The 21,560-nt window shown below is 42.6% G+C and overlaps 1 protein-coding gene across 4 annotated transcripts in view; it reads left to right on the forward strand.

The window, feature by feature from the left end:
- Positions 1-21,560, forward strand: part of supv3l1 (SUV3-like helicase) — a 62,742-nt gene that overhangs the window by 38,620 nt on the left and 2,562 nt on the right. For all 4 annotated transcript variants that reach the window (XM_080205373.1, XM_080205376.1, XM_080205375.1 and 1 more), the window contains 5 exons: positions 912-1,005; positions 1,374-1,593; positions 7,459-7,539; positions 7,686-7,862; positions 9,969-10,117. In XM_080205373.1, the coding sequence (XP_080061499.1) occupies positions 912-1,005; positions 1,374-1,593; positions 7,459-7,539; positions 7,686-7,862; positions 9,969-10,117 (721 nt within the window). The remainder of the gene's footprint in view (positions 1-911; positions 1,006-1,373; positions 1,594-7,458; positions 7,540-7,685; positions 7,863-9,968; positions 10,118-21,560) is intronic.

Below are 21,560 nucleotides of genomic sequence, written 5' to 3' on the forward strand. Positions count from 1 at the left end.
TCAGCTAGATAGTCAATATCTTTTCCCAATAGTAGGGGAGTCTAAAACTAGAGAGTATAGGTTTAAGGTGAGAGGGGAGATATACAAAAGGGTACAGAGGGGCAATGTTTTCACACAGAGGGTGGAACAAGCTGCCAGAGGTAGTAGTAGAGGCGAGTACAACTTTGTCTTTTAAAAAGCATTTAGACAGTTACATGGGTAAGATGGGTATCGAGTGATATAGGCCAAAAGCAGGCATTTGGGATTAGCTTAGTGAAAAAACTGGGCAGCATGGATAAGTGGGGCTGAAGGGCCTGTTTCTATGCTGTAAACCTCTATAATTCTAAGCAAAGTATAGGAAACAAATGTGAAATTGTCCATTTTGGCATGAGTCAGTGCTGCTAGAGAGAGAAGTTGATATTATACATGTAGTGACACGATGCACTTGAGTGTGGATCTCGGGATGTCTCAGAGATATCTAGAATCACAACAGGATTTGAACTGGTGCTGAATTTTCTCATCAAAGAATCCCGATAGTGCAGAATGAGGTTACTCAGTCCACCGAGTCTGCACCAACTCTGACAGAGCATCTTACCCAGGCCCTATCCTCATAACCCCATGTATTTACACAGCTAGTCCCCCCGTAATGTTTTTGGAGTGTTAGGAAACCCAAGCAGACACAGGGAGAACATGCAAACTCCGCACAGACAGACACCCAATGCCGGAATTCAACCTGGGTCCCTGGCGCTGTGAGGCAGGAGTGCTAACCACGGGGTCACCCGATCCTGCCAGAATACTGACACAACTGGACACACTAAACCACTAATAAGACTCTCAAAGTGATATTGGCCACTGGGTGTTTGGGTAGTTACACTGGGTGTCCTCACTAACATGGTCCAATTTACTGAAGATGTCTGTGTCCTTGACCTTAGGAACAAAGTTGGCTCAAGCAAAGAAATTCAATGATCCTGAAGATTCCTGTAAAATCATGGTCGCTACTGATGCCATTGGGATGGGTTTGAATCTGTGAGTATACTACAGACTTTATTCTGTTCTTTCCCCTCTGCCCAGTGACTCATGCTGAAGTACAGTTCACAGCTTACTTTCATGGTTGTTATCTCCTCCCATTAAGATAAACGCTGATCAAAACACACCTCATTGGGTCATTCTTTGAGTGAGCATCTGTAGCCAGTTGAACTGAGTTCAGTGGCTGAGCGGCACATGCAGTCCAGAAAGGAGCAGAAGCTTTACCTGTTTGTTCATTCTCCTTGTCACCTTTACCAGAGGGTGCCCTGTAATATGAAGCTGCCTCCACTGTGGATCACTGGGCAGGGAGGAACCTCGCCTTTCCATCTAATAATCTGTTAGCACAACATTCTCTCTGTTTTATTTAGGAGCATAAAACGCATCATTTTCAATTCTCTGGTGAAACCCAGTATAAATGAGAAGGGCGAGAAGGAGATGGACAGGATAACCACTTCACAGGCTCTGCAGATTGCCGGGAGAGCTGGCAGATTCAGCTCAGCCTTTAACGAAGGGGAAGTTACTACAATGCATCGTGATGACCTTCCAGTACTCCAAGAGATCCTGAGCAGAACTGTCGAACCCATCGAGGTGATCATTACTTAGAAAGCAGGATGAGAGCCAAGGTCAGCTGTGCTGGGGACCACAGTGAATAGAGGAGAGACAAGGAAGTAGGCAGGTGTCACTGAGTCTTACCATTGTCTAGGAAGGGAAAACTGAGGAATTCCATAATGTTGAGACCCTTTTGAATGCAATGATATTAGCACAAGCTTCAGGGAGGAGGACAAGTCTGTAAGGCACGTTAGAATGAGTGACTAAGAACCTGAATTAATAACTTTGGGTACGAATTCAAATCTCATCACGGTAAATCGGGCAATTGAATTTGTTAAATCTACCAGACCATCAAAAAAAGTCTAATAGGTTCCTTTGTACATGTGACTCCAGTCTCACATTACGTGTTCTTGAGGCAACAAAGATGGGCATAATATATTGCTTAATCAGTTTGGCACATAGATCAAGAACAAATGAAAAGAAAATTAAAGTTTTGGATTTAGGGATGTTACATGTGGGAATTTGGTGCTGAATGGCAAAAAGGTGCTCCTTTTTCTACCTTTATTTCAACCACTGGCAGCAGTTGAGTCTTCCTTTATCTCCAAGGTAGATTGTAACTTTCTGTTGCTCCAGCCGTATTGATTTTAGTAACTGACTAATTGATTGAGGTATGGTAGGAACGGTGGTGTGCCATGACTGTCTTATGTGGTAATCTGTGGAGTGTAGTGCAGTAAGAAATCTCACAACAGCAGATTAAAGTCCAACTAATTTATTTGATAGTAAACCCACAAGCTTTCGGAATGCTGTTCCTTCGTCAGCTGAGTGGAAGGTTCTAATCAGAAACAAGGCATATAAAGGCACACACAGTTTACAGAATACTGATTAGAATCCGCATTCTAATATAATCTTTATATGCTCTCTTTCTGATCAGAACTTTCCACTCACTTGATGAAGGAACAGCGTTCCAAAAGCTTGTGGGTTTACTATCAAAAAAACTTGTTGGATTTTAACCTGGTATTGTGAGACTTCTTACTGTGTTTACCCCAGTCCAACACCGGCATCTCCACAGAATGTAGTGCAGTCCTGACAACCAGAATCTGCAGTAAGTATCTGCAGCTTGACAAAATTTGGCTCTGAATTGATGAGTTGGAGTCTGAATTGTAGACATTGTGGAACATCAGGGAGGGAGAGGTGTCCTTGTTCCTGAGTCACTGAAAGCTAACATGTTGGTACAGCAATCAAGAAGGCAAATGGTATGTTGGCCATTATTGTAACAGAACTTTGAGTACAGGAGAAAAGATGTTTGAGAACATTACATGTGCAGTAGACAGTGGGGAACCTGTAGATGTGGTACATCTGGATTTCCAGAAGGCATTTGACAAGTTGCTGTACCAAAGACTGCAACATAAGATAAAGGTGCACAGTGTTACAGGTAATGTATTAGCATAGATAGAGGATTGGTTAACTAGCAGAAAGCAAAGAGTGGGGGTAAATGGGTGTTTTTTCGTTGGCGATCAGTGACTCAGGGATCAGTGTTGGGACTGCAATTGTTTATGATTTACAGAGATGATTTGGAGTTGGGGACCAACTGTAGTGTGTCAAAATTTGCAGATGACAGTAAGATGGGTGGAACAGCAAAGTGTGCAGAGGACGCTGAAAGTCTGCAAAGGGATATAGATAATCTGAGTGAGTGAGCAAGGGTCTGGCAGATGGAGTACAATGTTGGTAAATGTGAGGTCTCCCATTTTGGTAGGAATAACAGCAAAATGGACTATTATTTAAATGGTAAAAAATTGCAGCATGCTGCTGTGCAGAGGGACCTGGGTGTCCTTGTGCAGGAATCTCAAGGAGTTGGTTGGCAAGTGCAGCAGGTAATTAAAAAGGCAAATGGAATTTTGTCCTTCATTGCTTGAGGGATGGAGTTTAAAAACAGCAAGATTATGTTGCAGCTGTATAAGGTGCTGGTGAGGCCATACCTGGAGTACTGTGTACAGTTTTGCTCTCTTTACTTGAGAAAGGATATACTGGCACTGGAGGGGGTGCAGAGGAGATTCACTAGGTTGATTCCGGAGTTGAGAGGATTGGTTTATGAGGAGAGACTGAGTGGACTGGGACTATACACATTGGAATTAAGAAGAATGAGGGGAGATCTTGTAGAAACATATAAGATTATGAAGGGAATAAATAATATAGAAGCAGGGAAATTGTTTCCATTGGCAGGTGAAACTAAGACTAGGGGGCATGGCCTCAAAATAAGGGGGAGCAGATTTAGGACTGAGTTGAGGGGGAACTTCTTCACTTAGAGTTGTGAATCTGTGGAATTCCTGCCCAGTGAAGCTGTTGAGGCTACCTCATCGAATGTTTTTAAGGCAAGGATAGATAAATGTTTGAACAGTAAAGGAATTAAGGGTTATGGTGAGCGGATGAGGAAGTGGGGCTGAGTCCACGAAAAGATCAGCCATGGTCTTATTGAATGGTGAGCAGGCTCGGGGGACCAGATGGTCGACTCCTGCTCCTAGTTCTTCTGACTTATGATGTCCTTCTGCAATTCCATTCAGCCTTGATGACACCACATTTGCAATATCATGTAGTTGTGCCTCCTCACCAAGGAAAGATATAGTTACCATAGAGGAAGTGCAACAAAGAGTAACCAGACTAATTCCTAGGTTAGCAAAATTGTTCTGTGAGGAGACTGAGCCTATAATCTGTCAAAAAATGAAGGGTGATTTAAATGAAGCATACAAAATTCTTAAAGGAGGACTGAAGTTTCCCTTGGCAAGTGGGGGGAAATTGGGTGACGCAGTCTCAGAATAAGGGGCAGACCATTTAGGACTGAAATGAGGAGCAATTTCTTTACTCAGAATGTGATGAATCTTTGGAATTCTCTGTCCCAGAGAGCTTTGCAAACTTGGTCACTGGGAATGTTCATGGCAAAGATTGATGCATCTATCTTATCTAGTACTGTTAGAATTTTATAGGTTTCATATCATAGAATCATAGAGCCCTACAGTGCAGAAAGGCCCTTCGGCCCATCGAGTCTGCACCAAACACAATCCCACCCAGGCTCCACCCCCATCTCCCTACCTATTTTACCCACTAATCCCGCTAACCTACACATCCCAGGACACTAAGGGGCATTTTTTTAGCATGGCAATCAACCTAACCAGCACATCTTTGGACTGTGGGAGGAAACCGGAGTACCCGGAGGAAACCCACGCAGACACGAGGAGAATGTACAAACTCCACATAGACAGTGACCTGAGCCAGGAATCAAACCCAGGTTCCTAGAGCTGTGAAGCAGCAGTGCTAACCACTGTGCTACCGTGCCGCCATTCTGTGAGATCTCCCTGTATCTTTTAAATTGCAGCGAATATAACCCTAACCAACTCAGTTTCTCTTCATGTCAGTCCCACCATCCCAGGAATCAGTGGTAAACCACTGCACTGTAAGAATATCCTTCCTCAGATAAGGAGACCCAAACCACGCACAATACTCCAGATAAGGCCTTACCAAGGCTCTGTATAATTGCAGCAAAGGATCCCAGCTCCTGTACTTGAATCCTCTTGCAAGGTCAACATATCATTTGCTGCCTTTACAGCCTACAGTACCTGCGTGCTTGCTTTCAGTGACTGGTATACAAGGTTTGCAGCCACAGAAACACCTGTCTGTTCTGCTTACAGCTGAATCCCTTATAACTATTGCATCCCCACACTTTTTACACCTCCGCTCTGCAGCAGAGCGAAACGTGATGCAACAAATTTGTATTTGCTGCTTTCCTGATGGCCATTCCACTCAACAGTATCCAAAACAGTATATCTGTTTTTCAGGGGAATGGCCACAGGAGATTGCTGCACAGCCTGCCTAGTCCTCTTGCTCTGCCTGGTAGACACCCATTCCCTTGCTGCCAGGGAAGCCTTGGCCTGCAATGTGACTACCCCTGTATGCGTAATATCCACAATGCTCTCCACTTCACGGATGCTCCACAATGCCCCCTGCCGCTTCTCCAATTCCAAAACTCGGGCTTCCAGGATCTGCAGTTGGAGACATTTCTTGCACGCCAGCTGGTCCCGGGCAATGGAAATATTCCTGGCTTCCCACATGGAGCAAGAGAAGCACACCATGGCTTTGAGCTCTCCTGCCATGACTTCCAGCTTTGAATTACACCTTCGGAAGCTAGTTAACATAAGATAATATCAATTACTCTAGGGTCCTTCTTCCCTGGTGCTTGTTACCACAGACTATACCCTGACAAACTATAAACCACAAGAAGACCTTACAAACTATAAGTCATGTAAGCTACAAACTATAGCATGGATAAGATGATTGGTTAATGGACAAGTTTTGAGACCTCATTTACAATCTATTTTAATAATTGAAGAAACAGTAATGTATCCAGTTTGTTGATGATGTAAAGCTAGATGAAAAGGTAAGCTGTGGGTAGGATACAGAGAGACTGCTAAGTGATGTAGGCAGATAACATGGGCGAGCAGCAAAATAACAGCTGGAGTATAATGTAGGGAATGTGAAGTTATTTGGTCGCAAGAATGGAAAAGCAGAATAGTTTTCAAAAGATATGACTTATAAATGATATTCTTGGGTACATTTGTACAAAGAACACAATAGGTTAGCATGCAGGTACAGCAAGCAATTATTACAAAGGAATTGGTGTACAAAGGAATTGGTGTCCTGCCACAATTGTACAGGGTTTTGGTGAGACTACATCTGGAATGCTGTCTGCAGTTTTGGTCTCCACATTAAAGAAAGGATATACCTGTAATGGAGGTGGTATAGCAAAGGTTCATAAATTGGTTTCTGGCATGATGGGGTTGTCCTCTTGAGAGGCTAAGTAAATTGCGCCTATGTTATTTGAATAAAATTCTGAAGAGACGTGACAGTGTCGATGCTGAGATTGTTTCCCTTGGTCAGGGAATTTAAAAAGGGAACATAGTCTCAGAATATGGGACCCATCATTGAGTGAAGAAATTTCTCCACATACCAATCCTAAAAGGATGTGAATGTTTGAAATTCTCTACCCCACAGGTTGTAGATGCTCATTGTTAAATATATTTAAATTGAATGGGCAGATTTCTGGTGCCTCCGGGAATTGACAGATATGGAGAGCAGGCAGGAAGCTGGAGTTAAAGCCCATAGACAATGATTGGCCATGATTGTTTTGATCTGCGGAGCAGGCTTGCAGGGTCATTTACTCCTGCTGCTCTGTCTTGTGTTGTATCCTGTTGATAGAGAACACCAAAAAGGAGAACTTGGAATCGTGGTCTTATTGAATGGCTGAGCAGCTGACTTCTGCTCCTATTTCCTATCTTCGTATGGGGATGAGCTTGGAGCAATCGTTCTCTGCTTATGCCTTGAGTCCTGTGTTTACTGCCTGATAAGGGTGGTCAAGGCAGGAGCCCTCACAGCATTTAAGAAGCATTTACATGAGCACTTGAAATGCCACAACACGCAAGGCTACGGACCAAGTGCTGGCAAATGGGATTAGAATAGATAGGTGCTTGATGGCTGCCACAGATGTGATGGGCCGAAGGGCCTCTATGTAAAGCCCTGACTCTATCTATGACTATAAGTGTCCATATTTATTACTGAGAGCCTGGATTGCACAGTTTCCTTTCAGTTCACATTACAGGGATCTCACATTTCTAACCAGAGAAGTTCAGTAAAATGCAAAGTTTAAAAGCATTGCAGCCTGTATTTGTTTCCAGTTCCACAGGCCAATCTCACCGGGTTTTGAGGACATGAGCGAGGATGGTCCCTCAGACTATATTTGGGGGAGGAATGGGTTGCCTCGTGCGCAAGCTTATAACACTCTCTTTGAGAATGTGCAAGTATTGATAGTGGGTAAAATGGGGAAAGTATTCATTTATTAATCTGTGTGAATTTTTGAAGGCAGCAGGATTACACCCCACGGCGGACCAGATTGAGATGTTTGCTTATCAGCTGCCTGATGCCACCTTGTCTAACCTGATTGTAAGTGTTTCATTTGGAGCCACTCGAGATCAGCTTGTTGTGAAGTCTCTTAATAAGAACAGTTTATTTACTGGCTGCTTTTCTACAGATATGAAATTCATGTGATGCCTCTTTATTTTTTTTCTGTATCTTTATCTAATTTTCAGGATATATTTGTAAGCCTCTCGCAAGTAGATGGGCTATATTTTGTGTGCAATATAGATGATTTCAAGTTTCTGGCTGACATGATTCAGCACATCCCACTGAACCTCCGAGTACGATATGTCTTCTGCACTGCGCCAATCAACAGGAAGCATCCCTTTGTCTGCACCTCTTTTCTAAAGGTATGTTGCTCACAAATCTTTCCTTGACTGGGCTCATATACCCTGCTGTCAGGCCCTCTATACTTCAACACAGTATTAAGCAAATATATAAATAAAACAGCTGTCCTGTCAGTAGAGGGCAGATGCTGCATTATTGGAAAATGCAGCACCCAATTTGTGCATGACAAGCTCTGACAAGCAGCAAAATAAATCATGAGATGATTTAGTGATATTGATTGAGAGACACTAGAGGCCAGATACTAGAGAGAACTTCTCTGTTGTTCTTCAATGAGTGCAGCAGGAACTTGCACATTTATTTAAGAAAGCAGCCAGAGCCTAAGTTTGACATATAATTTAAAAGACAGCATCTCTAACACTGCAGCACACATTCACCCTTTGCTGTGGGAGGTGAGTGCCATCAGTGAGGCAAGTTGTGTTTTTCTGGAACTCTGAACAGCAATTTCCTGAAGTAGAGACTAAGTGGATTAAGTGGTCGTGCCATTCCTGTACCATACCGAAGATGCCAGTAATTGTCTCCATCAGTCTGTTGGCTTTAATGTATTCACTTACTCTTGAAATTTCCTTTAGGATGACTAATACCCCACAGACTATTGGAGAGCTCTGTGAATCAGAAAATAGTTTTTAAATATATAATACAATTTATTTATTAATGTGCAAAATTAGTTCAGGAAACAGTCTGCCCGCACACATCGCAGTTTGTTTATTGACTAACTGAAGCAACGTAAAATCAGGGATGAATTGGAGAATATACAAATCAGAGATGAGAAGAGGGGACTATGAAACTAACAATGAGAAACGAGTCAAGGTTTAGAAAAACAAGCAACCCTGAATCACTAATGTGGAAAACAGAGCAGGCAAGGCAGGAGAAGATGTGTCCAAAGCTAGTTTCAGATATTTTCAATCTTTTTTTTGTTTGCTTACCCAATCAGGTGAAAATTTAAAACACCTCTAATAGAAAATATTAACAATTTAATCTTTTCTGTTAACCTGATTAAAATTTCGACGGTAGTTTCTATATCTTGGAGAACTGTCATTAATTTGAAGGTCACGGCCTCTCAGCCTGGTCTTGGATTGATGCAGAGTCAAATGTTGCTGCTGTTTAAACTGGTGTTTGTTGCCCATTGCAAAAACTGCTCTCTTCCTTCATATTAAGCCTTGTCATATGCTGTTTTATAAGGCCAGAAAATTTATACTTTATAAATCACAATGTGTACTGCTAAGGTGCAGCCGTGCTCCTCGAAGCCACAAGCACTAATTATTAACTGGGGAGTTGGTTTAGCTCAGTTGGCTGGACAGCTGGTTAGTGATACAGAGCAACACCAACAGCGTGGATTCAATTCCTGTACCAGCTGAGGTTGTCCTTCTCAACCTTGTCCCTTGCCTGAGGTGTGATGACCCTCAGGCCATCTGGGACTAAGGTGAATTTAATTTCAATTACTGAAAACACAGGGTTGGAGTAATCAGCACAGAACCAGGGTAATCAATTAGTCTTTCTGTTTGGTTAATTATAAGCTGCAGCTCCAAAGGACTTTGCAATTTAAGGCAGTTTGTATTTCTAGATTGAAATCTGCATGTGTTAATTGTAATGATTGTAATCTGATTGTAGTGCCCTTAATGAATTAATTCTACGTTTAGTCCATTCTGCTTCTTAAGAATGGTTTGAAATCCTGTACAAGCGATGAATGTTGAACAAAGTTTTAAAGGAAGGAAAAGGGAAACATCAGGGAATGAGTTCCGAATCAGGCGGCCATGAACTGCGGTGATAGCTGCCCATAAGATGATGCTTCACACACACATACCATCAACAACAGGGAAAGATATCAGTTGCATTAGTGTTAGAAGATGTGATTACTTTGTGTTTGCCTTAATTATATCAGCCAATATTATGAAGCAGATTGAAGAAAAACAAACCATTTTGATTGTCTAAATAAATAAAATCAGCAATTTGGACTTTCTGCAGACACCAAAATGGCTTTTGACACCAGGCTGTCAGGAATAAGTGACTCTTCAACAATGGATGGCACAATACATTGGTAATGTGTCATTTTGACATTTGCAGATGTAATTTTGTTGTTTTTAAACTCTGAGTCTGTTTGAATTCTCCAGTTTGCCAGACAATTCAGCAGGAATGAACCATTGACATTTGACTGGTTATGTCGGCACATTAACTGGCCACTGACACCACCAAAAAATATCAAGGACCTTGTACACTTGGAGGCTGTGCATGATGTTTTGGATCTGTACCTATGGCTAAGGTAAGTTAAGGAACTTGTAACTGTAGTTGAGGCATGTTCTTTAAACTGGCAGCTTTGACACATGTATTGGAGGTCCTATGAGGAGAGACTGAGGGATTTGGGGTTGTTTTCACTGGAAAGAAGGCGGCTAAGAGGGGATCTTATAGAAACATATAAGATGATTAGAGGTTTAGATAGGGTGGATGGTGATAGCCTGTTTCCTCGGATGGAGAAAGCTAGCACGAGGGGGCATGGCTTTAAATTAAGGGGGGGTAGTTATAGGACGGATGTCAGGGGCAGGTTCTTTACCCAGAGGGTGGTGAGGGACTGGAATGCCCTGCCTGCTGCAGTTGTAAATGCGCCTAGTTTGGGGGCGTTTAAGAGATTGGTGGATAGGTTTATGGACGAAAAAGGAGTGGTTTAGATTAGTGGGTCAATGTTTTTTTTTAAAAATAAGACTGGTCGGCGCAACATTGTGGGCCGAAGGGCCTGTTCCGCGCTGTAATGTTCTATGTTCTATGTTCTATGTTCTATTACAAAGAAAATTACAGCACAGGAACAGACTCTTTGGCCCTCCAAGCCTGCACTGATAGCTTGGTAAAGTTGGTTTGTTCCAGTGAAACTATTTGGTATGCATTCCTTTAGATTGATTCTGGTCTCTCTTTCTCCTTTCTAGTCTAGATCAGCTTCGATCCCTGGTCTGATTGGCTGTGGATTGTTTAGGTCTGTTTTCAGCCTTCTCTGTGCCAAATGTGGACAGCATGGTAGCACAGTGGTTAGCACTGCTGCTTCGCAGCTCCAGGGACCTGGGTTTGATTCCTGGCTTGGTGACTGTCTGTGTGGAGTTTGCACATTCTCCTCGTGTCTGCGTGGGTTTCCTCGAGGTGCTCTGGTTTCCTCCCACAGTCCAAAGGTGTGCGGGTTAGGTCGATTGGCCATGCTAAAATTGCCCCTTAGCGTCCTGAGATGCGTAGGTTAGAGGGATTAGTGGGTAAAATATGTAGGGATATGGGAGCAGGGCCTGGGTGGGATTGTGGTCAGTGTGGACTCAATGGGCTGAATGGCCTCTTTCTGTACTGTAGGGTTTCTATGATAAAGAACTTTAATTTAATCCTCTTCATTGCTAAAATTCTCCATCTGAAGTAGCATGCTAACAAATCTCCTCTTTACTCCTAGTGTAATCAGATCCTTTCTAATACCACATCAAATAGAAGCAGGAAAAGACCATAAGACCCTTTGAATCTGCTCTGTCAATCATCATGGCTGATCCTGGACTTCAACTCTCTTTTCCTTTCAGCATCCCATGTCCGTTAATTCCCTGAAACACCAAAAATCTTACCTATCCCAGTCTTAAATGTATTCAATGATGGAGCATCTCCAACCCTCTGTGGTAGAATTCCAAAGAATCAGAACCCTTTGAGTGAAGACATTTCTCTACATCTCAGTCCTAAATGATCATCCCTTTATTCTGAAAGGCTGACCCCTTGCTATAGGTTCCCCGTCCAAGGGAAACAACCTCTCAGTATCTACCCTGTCAAGCCCCTTCATTTATTTTTGTCACTTTGACATGCTACCTTGATGTCAAGGGCTGCCAGTCACTCGAATTCCAGATGTATGCTCACCAAAGCCTCATATGATTGTAGTAAGACTTTATTATTTTCTTCCAATCCCCTTGCATAAAAGGCCAACATACCATTTAATTGCTGTGGCTGTACACGAACATTCCTTGTATGAGTACATCCAAGTCTCTCTGAATCTCAACATTTACAAGTTTCACACCCTTGTCAAAATATTCTGCTTTCTATTCTAACAGTTTCAAAGCCCTCTACATTATACCATCTTATTGCCACTCACTCAACCTTGTGTTCCTCTCATAGCTTGCATTCTCACCCTGCTTTATCACTAGCAAATTTAAATACATTACTCTGAGTCTCTTTGTCTAAGTCATTAATGTAAATTGTAAATGGCTGGAGCCATTTGTGGCCTGCCACCTTCAAAATGACCCATTTATTCCTACTCTGTTTTCTTTCCAGTAACCAATCCTCTATCCATTCGAATATATCACTCCCAACTCTGCAAATCTTTAATGCATTACCTTTTCATGTGGCACATTATGGAATGCTGCTTTGAGATCCAAGTACATCACACCTGTCATTTGTTAGTTCAGAACTTGAACGTGACTGAAAAGAGAGACCTGTTGCCAAAGCTTTGGGTCTTGCAGTTAGGACAAATACAGGAAATCAAATTCCAAGTTATGACAATTTATACTTCAGAAGAAAAGAAGTGAGACATTGCCATGTCCCCAGTCTCCTCCATTCAGAAAAGGAACATGTTCCTTTTGTTTGCATTCATACACAGGGATCTGTTCTCTGTATGTTGCTTCCAGTAAGCATAAATAAGCCTCGCAATGGCTTGACTAATCATCTTAAATTAGTTGTTAATGTAGCTATTAATGCACTCAGGATTGTTCGGCAGATGCTGTCCAATCGCCAAATCATACCTAACTTTTTGGGTTTGCTAGTGAGGGCTGGTTGAGTATAGACATTAATGTCATTGACCCTCTTTACTACTTCCTCAAAATGCAATCAAATTCATCAGTTGTGGGGAAATTTGAAAGTGGCCAATTATGTCTTAGACAATTCAAAGCTCGCAAGGCAAAAATCTCTGTGCAAAGACATAAAACGTATTCAACGCAAAACATAGAACAAAACAATCCAAACGTACAGCTGACAGGAGACTTCCAAAAGGGTTAAACGCCTCTGGGAATAGAGCTACAGAACCTTTCTGAAAGATCTGCAGTACAGTCATAGACTTGCAATCGAAGACTCGCACTCCAACCATTATTTTGTAAATTGCACTTGTGTCTTTATGTGCCCTGTTTGTGAACATAACTCCTACTTACCTGATGAAGGGGCAGCGCTCTGAAAGCTAGTGGCTTGTGCTACCAAATAAACGTGTTGGACTTTAACCTGGTGTTGTGAAACTTCTTACTGTACAGTCATAGAGGTTTACAGCATGGAAGCAGGCTCTTTGGCCCAAATTGTCCATGCACCCTTTTTTTGAAACCACTAAACTAATTCCAATTTCTGTATACCCATCGTACCCATGTAACTATCTAAATGCTTTTTAAGAGATAAAATTGTATCCACTTCTACTACTGCCTCTGGCAGCTTGTTCCAGACACTCAGCACCCTCTGTGTGAAAAAATTACCTGTCTGGACATTTTTGTAGCTCTCCCCCTCACCTTAAACCTATGCCCTCTAGTTTTAGACTCCCCTACCTTTGGGAAAAGATATTAACTATCTACCTTGTCTATTGTCCCTCATTATTTATTAATCTCATCCTCCTACGCTCCAGAGAAAATAGTCCCAGTCAAATCAGCCTGTCCTTATAACTCAATCCATCGAATCCCCTGTAGCATCCTAGTAAACCTCTGTGGTTTAATAATATCCTTTCTATAATAGGGTGACCAGAATTGCACACAGTATTCCAAGTGTGGCCTTATCAATATCTTGTACAACTTCAACAAGACGTCCTGACTCCAGTATTCAATGTTCTGACCGATGAAACCAAGCATGCCGAATGCCTTCTTCACCACTTTGTCCACCTGTGACTCCAATTTCAAGGAGCTATGAACATGTATCCTTAGGTCTCTTGGCTGTGTAATCTCCCCAACTCCCTACCATTAACTGAGTAAGTCCTGCCTTGGTTCAATCTACCAAAATGCATTACCTCACATTTGTCTCAATTAAACTCCATCTGCCATTCGTCAGCCCACTGGCCCAATTGATCAAGATCCTGCTGCAATTGGAGATAATCTTCCTCACTGTGCACTATGCCATCAATCTTGGTGTCATCTGCAAACTTACTAACCATGCCTCCTATATTCTCATCCACATTATTAATATAAAGAACAATGGGCCCAGCAGATCAATTATACTTTCTTCTAATCAATAATTCCACCTTTCATTAGCTTAAAATCAATTTCAATGAACAGTCATACATCGATACAAATTTCTTTCAAGTAGTTCAGCCAGCCATATGATACTGAATATCATGGTGATATTCTATTTGTTCTTCAAATCTGGATATTGCTTCTCTTGGCTGTAATTACTTCCCTGTCGCTTGGTGCTGGCAGATGCTAGTGCAAGGTCAAAATGTACATTTCCACTGGCTCACTGCCAAGTTGAGTAGACATGTATTCCTGCAGCCAGGGGTATATCTATCCTTGTGTGTGGGCAGTGACTGCATCCATTCGTTAATGTTGTAGAATACATACCTGTTGTAGGTAAAGATATCCCTGAGACTAATTGTGAGTCAAAGTACAGCAGTTTATTCAAAAGCTTTTGGGAGATACACCTGTCACACAACAGCGGTTCCCCAGGCATTTCCCCGATTACAAGTTAAGAGCATACATTTATACCCCCCCGGTCACGTACGCATCTTCTCATTCTCAGCAGGTTCCCAGGCTGTGGGTTGTCCTCCATCATGGGACCATGGCTGCCTCGGCATTTCTTCATGGTTATCTCAGGGTCGCAATTGACGTGTGTGATTAGCTCTTAGCTAACATACAGGCCGACAAGACAAGTTAAACTTAACGGGCCGGTATAACAATCTGTGCTCGTAAGTTATGTAACATATGTATATGTATAATATGTTAGTACATGACGCATAAGCAGTATATAATGAATATATATATATAAAATATATTTAGGACATGCAGGCTTCACTATATTAGGCGAAAGTCCACGAAATTAAAGACACAACATAACTACAAGCTGGGTCAACTACATTTCTAAGCGGGCTTATCATAAACTTGTGTACAATAGCAAGGGCAGCTACAGTCTGGGCACACGAAAACAATTTATCTGAAATATATGAAAACAGTCTGCATCTAGGCTACTGGATATTTTTCTCATTCTCTCACAAAGTTCATTAACTCATTCCCTACTACAATACCCGCCTAGGAATTTTCCTGATAAGACTATTGCTGACTAACCAGTTCCCAGACTTGTGGCTTTAAGCTGACCACAATACATTGTGGTGACTTTGCTTGGCTAATGCTTATGATGTTTGAAACATCATAAGAACATAAGAAATAGGAGCAGGAGAAGGCCATCTAGCCCTTTGAGCCTGCCCCGCCATTCAATAAGATCATGGCTGATCTGTCGTGGCTCAGTTCCACATTCCCGCCCTCTCCCCATAACCCTTAATCCCCTCTCTTATCAAAAACCCATCAACCCACGTCTTAAAAATATTTAGCAAGGCAGCCTCCACCACTTCAACGGGCAGAGAATTCCAGAGATTCACCACCCTTTGAGTGAAGAAGTTCCTCCTCAACTCCATTCTAAACCGCCCCCCCTTTATCTTGAGGCTGTGCCCTCTAGTCCTACTGTCCTTTCTGAGCGGGAAGAGCCTCTCCACCTCTATCCTATCCATCCCATTCATCATCTTATATGTCTCAATGAGATCCCCCTCATTCTTCTAAAGTCTAACGAGTACAAGCCTAGTTTATTCAGCCTCTCCTCATAGTTCAACCCCCTCAACTCTGGTATCAGCTTAGTAAACCTCCTCTGCACTCCTCCAAGGCCAAAATATCCTTGCGTAAGTGCAGCGACCAAAACTGCACATAGTACTCCAGCTGCAGCCTCACCAGTGCCCTGTACAGTTGCAGCAAGACCTCCCTACTTTTATATTCAATCCCCCTCGCTATGAAGGCCAGCATCCCATTCGCCTTCCTGACCACCTGCTGCACCTGCAGGCTGGGTTTTTGCGACTCATGCACAAGGACCCCGAGGTCCCTCTGCACTGTTGCATGCTGCAGTTTTTCGCCATGTAAGTAATAGTCCTTCCTACCAAAGTGGACAACTTCACACTTGCCAACATTAAATTCCATTTGCCATTTGCTGGCCCATTCGCCCAGCCTATCTAGATCCTTCTGCAAACTTTCCACACCCTCTGCACAATTTGCCGTTCCACCAGTCTTGGTGTCATCAGCAAATTTCGACACCATACACTCGGTTCCCTCCTCCAGATCATCTACATAAATGGTAAATAGCTGAGGCCCCAGCACCGACCCCTGGGGCACTCCACTAGTCACCAACCGCCAATCCGAATAGCACCCATTAACCCCCACTCTCTGCCTCCTATTAGACAGCCAATCCTCTATCCACGCTAACACCCTACCCCCAACTCCATGCCCCCTGACCTTCTGTAATAACCTCTTGTGTGGCACCTTATCAAAGGCCTTCTGAAAATCAAGAAACACCACATCCACCGGCTCTCCTCTATCCACCGCCCTAGACACATCCTCATAGAACTCCAATAAATTTGTCAGACACGACTTCCCTTAACGAAACCGTGCTGTGTCTGCTCTATCAAACAATTCTCCTCAAGATGCCTCGCTATTTTCTCCTTGATCACGGATTCTAACATCTTACCTACAACAGACGTTAAACTAACCGGCCTATAATTCCCTGCCTTTTGCCTGCCACCCTTCTTAAACAACGGCGTAACATTAGCCGTTTTCCAATCTTCCGGCACTTCCCCAGAATCCAGCGATGTTTGGAAAATAATCATCAAGGCATCCATTATCACCTCCGCCATTTCTTTCGGAACCCTTGGATGCATTCCATCTGGTCCTGGGGACTTGTCCACAATCAGTCCCTCCAGTCTTTCGAGCACTGCCTCTCTAGTAACAATAATGTGATTCAGACCCTCCACTCCTACCATCTTTCCATCGCTAACCCCCGGCAAATTATTCACGTCCTCCTCCGTGAAGACCGAAACAAAAAAGTTATTCAAGGCCTCAGCCATTTTCCCATCCCCTACCACTAAGTCCCCCCTCTCATCCTCTAAGGGTCCAATGTTCACCCTAGTCAGCCTCTTCCTTTTTATATATTTATAAAAACTCTTACTATCCTTTTTTATATTAAGCGCTAGCCCAGCTTCATAGTTTATCCCACCCTTCTTTATCAACTTCTTTGTCATTCTTTGTTGATATTTAAACCTCTCCCAATCCTCTTCTCGCCCACTACTCTTAGCTACTCTAAACGCCTCCGCTTTTAACACTTTCCTTTACCTCCTTCGTTATCAGCAAATATGTTTTAAAATCCTAACTACTTGTTTTCATTCCATTACTGCATTCACATATGTATGTGAATAACATAACTGTTTGTGTTAACTTGTCTAATAATCATTTAACTTTTTACTGATCCTCTGTCCTCTTAAAGACTGCATTCTGCCTATGAATCTTACTTGCTGGTTTCAAATCCCCTTCTTCAGTCAGGCACAACTTTCCCTTAAAATTTCCATGCTTGCTGTCATTGATTAATCATATTTTTCTAGAAGAAAGCTTATCCTTTCCTTTGAGTTTTGTTCCAATAATTTTACCACCACTGAGATTAGGCCGACTGATCTGACCTGTAATTGTTTAAACAATTTAAATGGTCCATTTTAAGCAGTGGGGCAACATTAGCTCTTCTGTCCACTGGCACCAAGCCTACAGCCAGAAAGGATTGAAAAATTATGATTTGGGAGTCTCTTGTCGTTTGCTTCTCTTCATAACCTAGGATACATTTTCTCCAGGCTTTGTTTTTGATGTTTAACCCATTAATACTACCTCTTGTTAGGGGAAGAAGGGGCTTAATTTAAACTGCCCTGATTTCTCCTCTCACTACCCATCTAAATAGTGAGGTTTTTTGAATTTAATTTCCTCCATTATAGGTGGTGGTGTACTTTCCCCAACCCTTAAATTTGGAGTGTTTCATATGAACATAGGAACTAGGAGCAGAAGTAGGCAAATTCAGCCCTTCGAGCCTGCTCTTCCTTTCAATCAGATCATGGTTGATCTCTCCCTGGTCTCAAATCCACCTCCCCACCTGTTCCCATATCCCTCTTTCCTTCTTTATTAAAAATATATCCATCTCCTTGAAACCATTCAATCCTTAATGAATTATTTACACACAAACTTAAGCTGAGATAAAATAGAAAGGGTTGGTTCATTTTACACACAGGCAAGGGCAGTTTTGCAACTTCCATCCCATTTGCACTCGCACAATAAATGGGGGTATAAGGAAGAGGATTCAGAGCACAGGCACAATAAAATTATGAGGTTGTGTGAAACCAGAGTCCGGAATCAAAAGTCCAATGGTCCTGATTTCTCCTCTGACTACCCATCTAAACTGGAGGATAAGTTTCCAGAAGTGAGACTTCTGTTAAGACAGAAATCATGGGGGGGGCAAAAAGGGGACACAAAAGGCTAGGGAAGAAATTGCGGGTCCCCGAGCAGTGATATTTGAATCTTCGACAGCCACAACTGAGATGCCTGAAAATTGAGGGTTGCAAATATTGTGCCATTATTTAAAAAGGGGCTGCAGGGAAAAGCCTGAGAACTACAAATGGGTGGAGAGGGGACTCATAGTGTTAAATGGCGGCGCGGGCTGGTTGGGCCGAAGGGCCTGTTTCCCGTGCTGTGTTGTTCTTTGTTCTGTAATGGATAAGTTGTTAGAAGGTATTCTGAGAGACAGGATCTACAGGCATTTGGAGATGCAAAGATTGATTAGGGACAGTCAGCATGGCTTTGTGAGTGGAAAATCATGTTTCACAAATTTGATTGAGTTTTTTGAAGGGGTAACCAAGAAGGTAGATGAGGGCAGTGCAGTTGATGTTGTCTACATGGACTTTATCTTTTGCCTTATCTGCCAAAGGAAGGCATTTGGCAAGGTACCGCATGGTAGGTTGTTGCATGAGGTTAAATTTCACGGGATCCAGGGTGAGGTAGCAAAATGGATACAAAATTGGCTGGATGACAGAAGCCAGAGGATGGTTGTAGAGGATTGTTTGTCAAACTGGAGGTCTGTACCAGTGGTGTGCCTCAGGGAATGGGTGCTGGGTCCACTGTTATTTGTCATTTATATTAATGATTTGGATGAGAATTTAGGAGGCATGGTTAGTAAGTTTGCACATGACACCAAGATTGGTGGCATAGTGGACAGCGCAAAAGGTAATCTAAGACTGCAACGGGATCTTGATCAATTGGGCCAGTAGGCTGACAAATGGCAGATGGAGTTTAATTTAGATAGATGTCAGGTGATATATTTTGGTAGATTGAACCATAGAAAATTACAGCTCAGAAACAGGCCTTTTGGCCCTTCTTGTCTGTGCCGATCCATTTTTTGCATAGTCCCACTGACCTGCAGTTGGACCATATCCCTCCACACCCCTCTCATCCATGAACCCGTCCAAGTTTTTCTTAAATGTTAAAAGCATTTACCATTTTATCTGGTAGCTCATTCCACACTCCCACCACTCTCTGCGTGAAGAATTCCCCCCCTAATATTCCCTTTAAACTTTTCTCCTTTCACCCTTAACCCATGCCCTCTGATTTTTTTTCTCCCCTAGCCTCAGTGGAAAAAGCCTGCTTGCATTCACTCTATCTTTACCCATCAAAATCTTATACACCTCTATCAAACCTCCCCTCATTCTTCTACGCTCCAGGGAATAAAGTCCTAACCTATTCAATCTCTCTGTAACTCAGCTTCTCAAGTGCCAGCAACATCCTTGTGAACCTTCTTTGCACTCTTTCAACTTTATTTACATCTTTCCTGTAACTAAGTGACCAAAACTGTACACAACACTCTAAATTCGGCCTCACCAATGCCTTATACAACCTCACCATAACACTCCAACTTTTATACTCGATACTCCGATTTATAAAGGCCAATGTACCAAAAGCACTCTTTACGACCCTATCCACTTGTGACGTCACTTTTAGGGAATTCTGTACCTGTATTCCCAGATCCCTCTGTTCAACTGCACTCTTCAGAATTCTACAGTTTAGCCTGTATGTTCTACCTTGGTTTGTCCTTTCAAAGTGCAATACCTCACACTTGTCTGCGTTAAATTCCATTTGCCATTTTTCAGCCCATTTTTCTAGTTGGTCCAAATCCCTCTGCAAGCTTTGAAAACCTTCCTCACTGTCCACTACACCTCCGATCTTTACATCATCAGCAAATTTGCTGATCCAATTTACCACATTATCATCCAGATCATTGATGTAGATGACAAACAACAAACCACCACCTTCCCTTCATCCACTTTCCTGGTGACTCTGTGAAAAACTCTAATAGATTGGTCAAACATGACCTACCACGCACAAAGCCATGTTGACTCTCCCTAATAAGTCCCTGTCTATCCAAATATTTGTAGATCCTATCCCTTATCATACCTTCCAATAACTTGCCCACCACCGACGTCAAACTTACTGGCCTATAATTTCCCGGATTTCTTTTGGAACCTTTTTTAAACAACGGAACAGCATGAGCCACCGTCCAATCATCCGGCACCTCCCCCGTGAATACTGACATTTTAGGTATGTCTGCCAGGGCCCCTATAGAACCATATAGAAACTTACAGCTCAGAAACAGGCCTTTTGGACGAGGGAAGGACTTACTTAGTTAATGGTAGGGCGTTGGGGAGAGTTATGTAACAAAGAGATCTTGGGGTACAAGTTCATAGCTCCTTGAAGGTGGAATCACAAGTGGACAGTTGTGAAGGCAGCATTCGGCATGTTTGACTTCATTGGTCAGAACATTGACTACACAAGTTGGAATGTCTTATTGAAGTTGTCTAAGGCATTAGTAAGGCCACACTTTGAATACTGTGTACAATTGTGATTATTAAACTAGAAAGCGTGCAGGAAAGGAGAGGCTGGATAGACTGGGACTTTATTCTCTGTGTGTAGGAGACTTAGGGGTGATCTTATAAAGATGTATAAAATAATGAGGGGCATAGATCAGCTAGGTAGTTAAATCTTTTCTCAAAGGTAGTGGAGTCTAAAACTAGAGGGCATAGGTTTAAGGTGGGAGGGGAGAGATACAAAAGGTTCCAGAGGAGTAATTTTTTCACACAGATTGGTGAGTATCTGGAATAAGCTGCCAGAGACACTAGTAGAGACGGAAACGTTGGCTCTATTCTAACTCCACAGATGCTGTCAGACCTGCTTAGATTTTCCAGCATTTTCTGTTTTTGTTTCAGATTCCAGCATCTGCAGTATTTTGCTTTTATCCCTGTCATATCTTACGAGTTTCAGATTGTTACAGGTAGCACAGTGTTAGCACTGCTGCCTCACAGCACCAGGGACCCAGGTTCGATTCCTGGCTCAGGTCACTGTCTGTGCAGAATCTGCACGTTCTCACAGTAGCTGCGTGGGTTTCCTCCGGGTGTTCTGGTTTCCTCTCACAGTCCGAAAGACGTGCTGGTTAGGTACATTGGCCATGCTAAATTCTCTCGAACGAGTGCCAGAGTGTGGCGACTTAGGGATTTTCAGAGTAGCTTCATTGCAGTGTTAATGTAAGCCTACTGATGACATTAATAAATAAACTTTAAACTTTTAAGTGGAGTGTTCTCGTTGAACCCGTTAATGCTTAAGCCATTGCACCATTATTGGAGATTATGGCTTGTG

The sequence above is a fragment of the Carcharhinus amblyrhynchos genome, chromosome 17 (genome assembly GCF_965287045.1).
Source record: "Carcharhinus amblyrhynchos chromosome 17, sCarAmb.v2.hapA, whole genome shotgun sequence".
In the NCBI taxonomy this organism is placed as follows: domain Eukaryota; kingdom Metazoa; phylum Chordata; class Chondrichthyes; order Carcharhiniformes; family Carcharhinidae; genus Carcharhinus; species Carcharhinus amblyrhynchos.